Source organism: Nestor notabilis, unplaced genomic scaffold (assembly GCF_000696875.1).
Source record: "Nestor notabilis isolate BGI_N333 unplaced genomic scaffold, ASM69687v1 scaffold755, whole genome shotgun sequence".
In the NCBI taxonomy this organism is placed as follows: Eukaryota; Metazoa; Chordata; class Aves; order Psittaciformes; family Psittacidae; genus Nestor; species Nestor notabilis.
This window is the reverse complement of record NW_009929576.1, coordinates 31,979-43,651: the sequence shown is the minus strand read 5'-3', so window position 1 is coordinate 43,651 and position 11,673 is coordinate 31,979. Positions and strand designations below refer to the sequence as shown.

The 11,673-nt window shown below is 43.1% G+C and overlaps 1 protein-coding gene across 1 annotated transcript in view; it reads left to right on the top strand.

The window, feature by feature from the left end:
- WFDC1 (WAP four-disulfide core domain 1) overlaps positions 1 to 5,612 on the top strand; it is a 12,919-nt gene extending 7,307 nt beyond the window's left edge. Inside the window, exons 3-7 of the mRNA XM_010015027.1 lie at positions 142 to 225; positions 2,432 to 2,572; positions 3,372 to 3,413; positions 4,247 to 4,321; positions 5,408 to 5,612. Of these exons, the coding sequence (XP_010013329.1) occupies positions 142 to 225; positions 2,432 to 2,572; positions 3,372 to 3,413; positions 4,247 to 4,305 (326 nt within the window). The 3' untranslated portion in view covers positions 4,306 to 4,321; positions 5,408 to 5,612. The remainder of the gene's footprint in view (positions 1 to 141; positions 226 to 2,431; positions 2,573 to 3,371; positions 3,414 to 4,246; positions 4,322 to 5,407) is intronic.
- The last annotated feature ends 6,061 nt before the right edge of the window (positions 5,613 to 11,673 follow it).

The window sequence follows — 11,673 nt, the reverse complement described above, 5'->3', positions numbered from 1 at the left end:
TGCTGAAAACCCAAATCCATCCTTCAGGAGTCTGTCAACATCATTATTGGCTGTTAGGGGAAATCTGTGACTTCTCCACCACTGTGTGCCCTGTGGCTACTCCACCTTGACTCTGTGGGTTCTTGTTTCTGTCTTTTACAGTTTTAGACTGGTTGGTTCAGCCTAAACCCCGCTGGCTGGGTGGAAATGGGTGGCTTTTGGATGGCCCAGAGGAAGTCTTACAAGGTACAGTATGTTTCCCTGTCTTCTCTGAGATATTGGTAATGACACAAAGCCACTAAATAACACATTCATCATACACAGAGCTTGCAGGGCTGCTGGGTTGCTGGAGCTGCTGGTATTTGTTTGGAGTTTGCATAGGAGTAACACCGTGTGGTGCTGGGGGGCTTGTTTCTGGTGGAATGAATCAGTGGTATCCATTCTTGAAATAAGTAGAAATACATCTTTTTTCTAAGAAAAAGGTTTTATCAGAGTACACATATTATCTGCCAGCTTCCTGGTAGACTGTGGGTGGACTTGGATTGGGATATTGTTTAATCCAGAGTGGCCCCTCACACAGATGCCTTGGGCTGGGGCTAGGGCTCTCGTGTCTGAAGGTTGCTTTGAACAAGAGCCCTGGCAAACTGCATGAAGCTGACATGTTGCTGGGAGCATCTAAGCTTGAGGACTGATAATGAGATTGGGGTAATTCCATAGGGAAAGGCCTTTTCATTATTTTTTCCCATACCTCAGATTGAAAGAAGGAGGGAGTAGGGAGGTGGGAAGAGGAGTTTTCTTCTACAAGACATTACCAGATGTATGTGTGCATGCCTAAGGTTTTTAATTTCTCCATGGAAAGGCTGTTCCAGCTTTTCATCAGCTTTAGTCAGACACAAGTAATGCCAATAAATTACCCTCTTTGGTCTTACACAGATGGTATCAGACTTTCTGAATCTTGTCTCTCATCTATTATGGAAACTCCTAGTTCTTCAAGAGAAAATTCTGCCTCCAGCTCATTGGAATTGCACTGCTAGAAAGAAGATAAAATAAGTTCCTCCTCATCCATCTTGTCATGCTTATATTATTTGTTCTTATCTTGAACACCTTCATCTCAGCTTGGGGGAGTAATTATTGCAATAAGAATCATCAGTCATGACATGAGAATCACAGCAGAAGTCCTTGAAATTAAAATCCTGGCAAATGGAAGGGTGGAGTGTGCCTGAATAGGCTGTACATTTAATGGACACAAACACCGTCTGTGTGTCCTGCTTTGCTTTCTTATTCTGCTCGGCACTTGCTGGATATCCAGGGTCAAGGTGGTTAAAGCCTCTCTTTGTAACAGGGAGGGTGTCGTAGTTTAACCCCAGCCACAGCTCAGCCCCATAGAGCCGCTCACTCACTCCCCCCCAGTGAGATAGAGGAGACGATTGGAAGAGTAAGAGTGAGATGATGTTTGGTGGGTTGAGATAAAGACAGTTTAATGGGTAAAGCAAAAACCACACACACAAGCAAAGCAAAACAAGGAATTCATTCACCACTTCCCATAGGCAGGCTGGTGTTCAGCCATGCCGAGGAGAGCAGGGCTCCATCACACCTCATGGTGACGTGGGAGAAGAAACACCGTCACTCTGAACATCTCCCCTCTCCTTCTCCTTTCCTCCAGCTTTGTATGTTGAGCACAATGCCGTAAGGTGTGGGATATCCCTTGGGTCAGTTGGGATCAGCTATCCCAGCTGTGTCCCCTCCAACCCCTTGTGCACCCCCAGCCTGCTCACTGGTGGGGTGAGGAGCAGAAAAGACCTTGACTCTGTGTAAGCGCTGCTCAGCAGTAACTAAAACATCCCTGTGTTATCAGCACTGTTTCCAGCAACCCAAAACACATCCTCATGAAAAAAAAATAACTCCATCCCAGCCAAAACCAGCACAGGGCGATACTGCCTTATTCCATAGTGAGTCACACCTGAGGTTTAAATTCATCAGTAAGTTAATGGGTGTGGAGCAAAGAACAAAGCAGCAAACCACAAGCTTCCTGGTCATGTTTCCCTGTTTCCTCACCCAGCCCGAAACACTGGAGGGACAGATTTATGGCCGTTGAAAGGAATAGCAGCATGGAGGAACCCTGAGTGCAAGCGTGGTGGGCAGTGGTGGTCCATCTTCACCATCTCTCACAGACACTGCACAACAGGCTATGGGGAGGGTGTCCTTGCAGGTGGTCAGGCTGACCTGAACTCCCCATATCAGCCTAGACACCTCAGGTTTTGTGTAAGGTGTGAACTGCATCACTTGCTCTGCCATGCTTCTTTGGAGGTGTTAGCTCCTTGGCACCCTTGCATGGGAAGTAGTCTGAGATCCTCTCTGGGAGGAGATACAGAAAAAGGCAGCCATGCTGTCAGATTTTGGTTTCCTGTGGGTGTTAAAGACGTGATTTATGACCTGAATGCTTCTTTTGCAGCTGAGGCCTGCAGTACCACTGAGGATGGAGATGAGCCTCTGCATTGCCCCACAGGCTATGAATGCCATATCATCAACCCGGGTAACATGGCTGAAGGAATCCCTAACAGAGGGCAGTGTATCAAGCTCCGAGGAAATCCAGGTCAGTTCTGGAAATGTCCCTTCCTTTCTGGTTCTGTCATGCAAACACCAGCAAGAGATGATGCACTCTTGCTGCCCAGAAAACCCAGGAAGCCCATGAGAGCAAATGTACCACCAGATCTCCTTTAGAGCCCACAAGAGCGCGTTGAACAGTAAGATACGTACGTCTGTACTGGTCTACAAATGATCTTGGTGTAGAGACATCACTGTTGCCATTTGGTCACTGTAAGAGCCAGGGGAAACATCAAAACAGATCTCTGAACTGCTTCCATAAAAGATTAAGATTTTTTCCAGGGCTTTTTGGTCTTGTATTTTATTCATTTATGACTTATTTCTAATAACATCCATATATTAATGTAATGCATAACTATGTGGCTCTTAAACATGAGGTGTTTCTAAGAGCCTAAATGTTTATTTAAATGGTAAACAGTAAAACCCAGCTGGGTCTTGAATTATGAAAAACACTAATAGATGGTCTGAAATTTTACCCAATTTGCTTTCATTTGAGAAAATCTGTGACACCTTGATTCAGAGCTACTGAAAAGAACACAACATGCTCATGGCCAGCAGTTAACCACTCTCAGGGAAAGTGAGTTGTGTCCACATAGTTCAATAACCTGTTTTTTAAGAGACTTATAGCAGCTTACACCACTTTAGCTACAGAGATATTTTATTTTCCTCTTTATGAGGTTATTATTTCTGTATCTATCATTTCTTCGTGCTGTACACAGAAAGCTGGAGTTTAACACGAAGAATGAAGGCTCACTGTATATGCTTTCATTACGTACCTTCTTTTTCAGATGGACGCAACCTGAGGCATAAGTATTACAAGGAATACTTTGGTAAGCCACTACCATGAAGTGTTCGGTGTTATTAAGCTTTACAGTTATTGCACTGCTTATAAGGAATTTTCTGTTCATTAAATGAAGGTTTGTATGTAGGAAAAAGAGATTCTTTAGCACCAACTCTCTATGTCTTGGTGGAAAGATCTCATTTTAAGATCTGAAGTGCCTTGACTATGGACTTTAAAGAATCAGTATCTCCATGTGTTAAATGGTGCAGGGTTCTGCCAGAGGCTCCCAGCCAAGGGGCGAGAAACACCCAACCCAATACTCTTTGTTATTTTTACATGTCTTTTTTGAGCTTTCCTATGGCCCAGGAGTCCTTGCAGATGAACACAGAACGCTGTCAAGAGCAGGGTCTTTTGCCAAGATATTGTATTGTGGTATGCGATAAGAGATGACCAGAGCTCAGGGAATCAGCCCCTTGTTGTTATCTATAACCACAATGGTGCCAGGTTTCTTGCACAAATTGATCAGTATGTGTCTCAAATAAAGCAGAAGGACCTTCCAGAAGATCTCTTTTCTCACGGCTTCAAAGCTCCTGGTTTCTGCTAACTCTTGGATATAGAGGGAGACAGATCACATTGGAACTACTCAGACATAACTAGACAATGTCTTTGATATGATCAAAGATTTACAAACAGCCAAACTCGGTCAGTTTAGCTGATAAAGCTATGAAAGGATTGCCCTTCCTCTGTCCAGTGGCCTATCACAGCTCCCCCAGAGAACTGCTAAATAATGAGACCAGTAAAACTGTACTGCTTAGGTAATCTTGAGAAAACATTTGCCACAGATTAGCATGAAATCTAGCTTTGTTGATATTTGTTTTACAGGGAGCAGTTCCAACAATGTGGTTGGCTATGTGAAAAACCAGCAGAAGCATTTAGGCTAATCAAAGGTGTGCCAGGGTAAGTGTCCTGTGAATAAAGGGAAAGCTGGGTGAAAATAGTTGGTGGTTAGTATGCAATTATCTAAAGAAGTGGTTGTTTAAGAGTGAAATTACACGTCTTCAAAATGCCAGGATAAGGACAGATCCTTTAAACTACATACAGGTGCACTGTACAGATTGCCCAAGGAAGTAGTGAATGCCCCATCCCTGGCAGGGTTCAAGGCCAGGTTGGACAGAACCTTGGACAACATGGTCTAGTGTGATTGTCCCTGCCCATGGGGGTTGAAACTAGAGGTCTTAAGGTCCTTTCCAACCCAAACCAATCTATGATTCTATGATTCTATACCTTGAACTCCATGAAATACCTATGCTGACAGACTGTGCTGTAAAAGTATCCTGAGAGCCTGCAGAATTGGAGGTGAAGCTCTCCAAAACTCTCCATAGAGAAGTTATGTCTTTCCCAAATCCTACTTTCTCTCCTGCTTTTTATTCTAACTTCACGAGATGTACCCAGTTTCTTTGAAGAACCTTTGCCTTGTGGGTGTTTACAGGATGGGGTGATTTTCAGGATGCTGCAAAACTTTGCTTGCCTTAAGATTTTAAACTTTCTGCTTAGGGGGCTTCTTCTAATGTAGGTCTAACTGCTCCTGCATGACAAATTAGAAAGGTCTTTATTTTGGACTGATCACAATAAGGGTCAGTCTTATAAATACTTAGGCACATGGGTGATTTTGTGGGATAACGTTATGAGTGTGAACAGTTGCATTGAGCAGTGTGACCTGCTCATGTGAGAAAATGTACATGTATCTGGCTAGACAGAAGCCACCTGAAAAAGCTCCAATCATTTTATCAGGCCTTGAATTAGGTAAGAATGAAAATGTTTATTATACCAAAGGTTCTGTTCCCAGGTGGTTTTCTCAACACTTAAAACTAACTTGAGCTTAACTGGCAGCTATGAAAACAAAGCAGCTCAGTGTGTCTTTTACGTACCTACGTCAGGCTGACTGTTAGGATTGCACAGCTACATAAGGACAAGTTCTGTGCAAACATCTCAGGAAGGATAAATATTTTAATTCCTCTCTTTTTTTGTTTGATTTTTATCCAGCTGGACCGCTCTGTTAAGCAGCTGTCAAGGAATGCTTTACCCAACAGTTTTCTAGGTTTTGGAAGAACTCTGGTCCCAAATCTCCACAAGCATATCTCCAGCATTACTCTGATCCCTGCCCACCCGTGATAAAAAGACTTTCCTAACTAAGGAGCATAATGAATCTAGATTTTAAGCCTAACAGAAGGGGGAGAAATGTGATCCCCTGAAAGAAACCACACTGTTTATGAGCTGCCCTTCTAGCAACGAAATGCAAATAACTCCAAGTGGATCCCTATAAACCACAGTGCTACCGTCAGGCTGCTGGAACAAAGCCTGCCCTTTACGTACGTGTTATGTGACCAATTCAGATTTTACCACCACAAACATAACTCAGGATTATAAAATGAAGTGACGTCAGAACTGTACCTAAGTATCATATCTCAGTTGCATTAAAATAGGCAAGACTGTAAGACTAAAGGGGATCTCTGGATCCAATCCAGTGCCTGTCTGTCTGGAACAACTGCTTTAAATAAGCCTTTTCGTAAGCTTAAAGTTTGAAGAAACCTGCAGGTTTCTTTTTTTCCTATTTACTCCCAAGGTTCACCAGGTTTGACACCCCATCCACAAGCCTAAACCTGAAGTCTTAAGAATTTGAGGAACTCTTGAGTTAGGAGTAAAACCGGTTTTATAAATGTTTTTTTAAGTTACTTTCCTTTAGCTTCTCAGTCTGGTGAGCTGCAGATCAAGAGGTAATGATGGAATAGATTTCTCTCTACAATGTCTAAGCAGACACACATATGTGCCAGTCTTTTTAAGTTCTTCAGCCAGCACAGTTAGTACTCACAAAGTGTGCATCTGCTCTTTTGAACCCACGTAATCTCAGCAAAAGGGCAGAAGTCTGGATTATTTGATGCATATATTAAAAAAGCAAATTGGGGATAAATTTGTATAATTAAAAGGATTGTCTAGCAGATGGGCAGCTGCTCTTTACAAGCCCTGTACCTTTATGTTTACTTCCATGAATCTTTAAGGTCAAGTTATTTGTGTTAGGTCTTACAGCTTCTTTTAGCATTATAAATGGAAAACACATTTTCTATTAACGTTTTCCTTTCCAGTGGCAGTCCTAAAGGGACACTTGCATTTCATTTTAACAAATCTGCCAGAATTGCTAGGCAAAAGAAGCCATGTTTGCTCCCTTGTTTAGTACATGTTCCTGTCTGCATGCATAAAATTAGCATTTTAATATGCAGAGTAGTAGTGGTGGATATAAATACCTAATTCACAAATACAAGTGCCTGCTGCCACCCACAAACTATGGGATTTTTATTCCACTCACCAAATGGTTTAAGCCAAAGCTAAGACACCCATAAAACACTTGATGCTTCTTGTATGACATTTGCAGCTGGAGAGATGAAAGATGCCAAACTGCTCTTCTGTTTTCTATCATAAGCAGGCACACTCCTCGATGCTTTACAGACCAAAGGAACAGAGGAAGGGCTCCAGATTTTCCTAAATATCTTGATTTGTTGCACTCCATTCACTTCTTTGTGCTTTTGCTCCAAGTTCTAGGTATTAAATGCGACACCATATCCACCAGCAGATCTATTTCTAGGATTTTATCATATACAGCTTCATACAATGATACCTTAACTCCTGCTGAGACACAAGAGTTTATCCATATCTTATAGTTCCAATCTCGATCTGACCCAGAAACTTGCCGCTTTGCCACTGACATTACTTGGCAACTTAAAGCAAAGCAGCTCGTAACAAAAGTCCTAATGCAGCCTCACTCCTACGTGCTGCTCAGTGAAAGAGATTAAGTTTTTTCAATACTACTTTTTGCAGAAAAATCAAATTCTGATTACATGAACAAAGCTTTCAGTGGTTACTGCTGAGTCCCAAAGAGCAAATACCAAATAATTCTACTTTAAAGTAAAAAATTCAGTGCCTAAAAAGCTATGAGGATCTAGGTGAAAAACTTAAGTGTTAATAAATATGTAAGATCAAAACTTCAGATCTCAACCTAATTTTGCAAAGCATCTGAAAATATGCTTGATTGATTTTAGTGGACACACTCACTTCAGTGGCTGCTGTTTGTAGCTACAAAAGCACATACCTGACCACCTTGCCGGATGGGATGGTAAGGATATAAGGATATTTTCTACTTGCAAAAGGAATTTTTAAAAATTGAAATTGACAAATTAATACTTTGTTGATTAATTTCAGTTTACTGGGTGTTATCAAAGACATCACCCTTCCTCATGGTGCTAGAATGGTTGGGGTTTGTTTCAAGTTAATTCTTTTCAAGTTATTAATTGTCAAACTCAGAAGCAAGAGCCACAGAAAAAGACTTGTCTGAGTGCTGTGTTTTCACCACTGGCATCCATCAGGTATTGAAATGAAAACACAGATCAAATGGATTGTCCTCGGCTTGTCTTTTCTCCAAAGACAAATGGCTTAACAAGAGTCCTGTGGAGCACAGTAGGAAATCACTGGTGTAGTTTGTTCTGAATGTTTCCATGTACACTTTAAATCACATTGGGTGCTATAATAAACGTTACGTGTATCACTGTGTGCTAGCAATGCTCATGGCCTTCCGGATCCTTGACCACTGCCAGAGGAGCTGCTCTGCCTTGCAGCAGACCCTTCCTGGTTTGTGCCCTGGTGCTTAGACATGTTCAGGTTCTGCCACTTTGGTGCTCAATAAAAAGTGACCAGTATATTTTTCAACTCTGCCTTGTTTCACTTGTCTGTTCTTGACATGATGCTTGACTTTGAATTATGGGGGGAAAAAGGACAAACCTTTTAAAAGTTAGTTGTTGGGAGAGCTCAGAGAACATAGGCACAGGGAGAAAAAAGTCATTTTGTTGACTGGAAGAGAGGTAACAGACCCTTAAAATACATCTTCCACCAGTGTCCCCTTCCAGAGGGGCCGCCTTTGTGGGTCAGGCACTCAGTTCTTGCTGCCTTCATCTCCACTGCCCAGAGAGGAGCTGATGGACAGTACTGTAAAGAGGATAGTGATGGTGACCTAAGTAGAAGGTGACCCTTTTATTTGACCAGGCATTTTCCTTGTTGATTCAGAGCTGTTGTTTGCCGCTGTATGGCTTTCAGTGGCCAGCTCAGACAGATCTGCAGGAGGCCAAGGCTTGCTCCAAACATGAACAAGAAAACCAAGTAGATAGAGGTCATGGAGCTGCCCACTGCAGGAAACCAGAGCTGGAAGAGGAGCCTGCCGCTGACAGGTTGAGCCACTGAGCACTATGTTACCGGGAACAGGCAAGACTTCCCCGTCCCACCAGCTCCACCCACACCAGTCTTGTTCTACCTGCTCATCAGGAGAGGGCAGGAGTCCCTCTGCATTGCTTCCCTTCTGCCCTCCCCTGACAACAGAGAGTGGAACTGCCTGTGATGGAGCCAAGGAGGGAACAGCAGTGGGTTTCATGGCCTTGGAAAGGTTTTCTGTGGGTTCTGAGAAGACACCGGCTAGCACTAGGTGTCAAGGCAGTTCTTCAGTATGGCAGTGAAGTTACCCTTGGGATCACTTGAACTTCTCATGGCAATGGTCATATGGCCTGATTGCATGGGGAGATCATGGATGTGTGCACATAGTTCGTGCCTCCTGCTGTGAAGTAAAAATAAGCAAGATCAAGTACTTTGGCTTTCAAGAGAAGGACCTATTTGGTGAACACCGCAAAATTATGCTTTGATCTCAGCTTGTTTCCATGTTAATGCAAGCAAGTATAGTTTCTGCTGATGTAATTGGCTTATGGTCTTTGTGGAAAGAACATTGTGTAACCTAAGGCATCATCTGCAGATGGCACTGAAGTGCTGTGGGTGCATCCCTGAAACCAACAGCTGGAAATCAACAGGAGGACAAACATTATAACAAACCTTGAGAAGCCAGAGGTCTGTATTAAAACCCCAGCGTGCATCTCTAGGTCAGCCATCTGCCCAAGTTGTAAATATGAGAATAATAATAATAATAATAAATTGTTATAATTTTGACCTGTTTGGTTCAGAGCTCTCTTAAGCTTTATGGTCCAGAAGCGTTTTGATTACCTTCAGGAAGATGCTCCATTGTTTTGTGAGCAGTAAAGAAGCCTACGAGGTTGAGACAATCCATAGGAGAGTCTTTGGAGACTGACAGTTTCTCTTTGCCCATTGCATGGCAGGATTTGTTCATACAAGGGTTGCGTCCCACCTCACTGTCTACGCAGGCTAGATGTGAGCAACAGTTGTCTGTCTATGGCAAAAGGATTTACAGCATCATTTGCCATCTTTTAGAGATAAATATAAAGGACACCTTTTGCTGGTGAGTCTACAGAGGTAAGTCCTCTTTGTTGCCCTTATTTTCTCCTTCTTGTTACTTTTCTATGTAGACAGAGTAGCAGGAACCATGGCAGAAGATGCACAAAACAAAAAAGACCTTTTCCAAGGTATCAGAAAGCCAGTTTCCGAGACAGAAATGTGCATGTTGGGGCTTATTTCACCCAGCCTGAGCTGCACCACCAGATGAGTCTCCCAGAAAACCAGAAACAAAAAGATTTCATTAAATTCCCCCTTCCTTCCTGGTGACACACCGAGGGACAGACCTAAGGCTTTTACCAAGCCTGTGTCACTAGCATTGACAAGACAGAAAGGAACCACGGCCCAAACCTTTGTACTTTGTTTTTATTACCAGGGGCAGAGGATGTTCTGCCCAGAGGCCTGGGAAATAAAGCTCACCTGAAAGCAGAATATTGGGATTTTTGGGAATCAGCAAACATTGCATTCTGACTATGCACCAGAGGTTTTTTCCCTCAAGAGGGCACAAGAGGAACAGAAGTGTGGCCAGCCCTGGTTATGGTGAGGGAAGCAGGTAAAAGAGCTGTGAGTTTTGAACTGAAAGCAGACCTTTTGGGCTGACATGATCTCAGATTACAGCTGCTTTACTGTGTGTGTTTTCGTAACAGATATTTGCTATTTAAAAGAAAAACAAAAGTTTTCCCAAATAACCTACTTAGAATGGAGGGGTTTTTTTATCCAATTAAATAGGAAATACTATGAAGGTGCTGTAATTGGGCTGTGTGTTACGTTTTCATAGTGTGAAAATTGTGTCTCACACCAGAATAAAGAAGTAAGGCTTGTATTAGTGTTGTTTTCTTTACAATATAGTCTCGATTCAGTTTATTCCCAGCATTTTCTGAGCCATGAGACAGCAAAACACATTGATTTTCCGTTAGATTTCCTAACAGGCTTTTCCCAAAAGCACCTAGCAAATGAAATTTAAGTCCATTCAGCAATTCTGCAGAATGAGTGGCAAATACTCACAACTACATTTCCTTTCTGCATTTATTCAGTTTCATTGGTGCTAAAATGTAATCTTATGTTACAGAACTGAATGGACAGGAAGGTTACAGACAGGGCCACAGTCCTGACCCCAAACTACAGCTTCTCTGGAGGTGCAGGTCTGCTGGGTAACAAACCACAAAGCACTGATTCTTATGGTACATTATTATGCTCCTCAACCCGTATTTCTCCTGTTCTAGGTCCTGTTTGTCTCCTGTTTTGCTGAACCCCTCACTGCACCAGCCCTCATCCCTGTGCGAGGCCAGGAGGGAGCTGGGATGTGGATGAGCCCACACTGCAGGCATTCTGGGTCTGGTTCCCTGGTTGTGTACACAGCACTGAGCAACATGTGTTTCCACAAGCAGCAGCTTTTGGCCAATAGAAGGAAGTTAAACAAGGAAGGAGTCAGCAAGAACCTGTTGCTCAATCAGCTGCATGGGAAAGCCATACTCAGGCTGTGCCGTCCACGGACACCTTGCACACCGCAGAGCCCTGGGAGGACTCCCCTTGATACGTGCTGGCTTCCTGGATGATGGGAGAGGGTTTGGGATGAGACAAGCAGGAATAAACCCAAGGAAATTTCCTGGATTGATGGGTGAGGTTTTGGAGATGAGAAAAGCAAGAACAAGAATAAGGGAAATCTTTTTCCCACCTCTCTAGAGAGGGGGAAGATGAATTTTTACCACTTTTCTATCAATCAGAGACACGGGGATCAGTGTGATCCCAAGGCTATCACTACTACAAACACACTCAGATGAACAGAAGAATGTATTTCCTTGCCAGGCAGTGCCTGCTTTACCTTATCAGGACCAGGGCAGAGCCAGCTGGCTGCGCTCCAGATCCTTGCAATAGTTACAGAAGGAGGGGACCAGTTGGGAAGCATTTGTGAGCTCAGAGATGTGTTACCACCGAATTCCCACACATTTCGATAAGGTCTAAATCTCTATGTACCC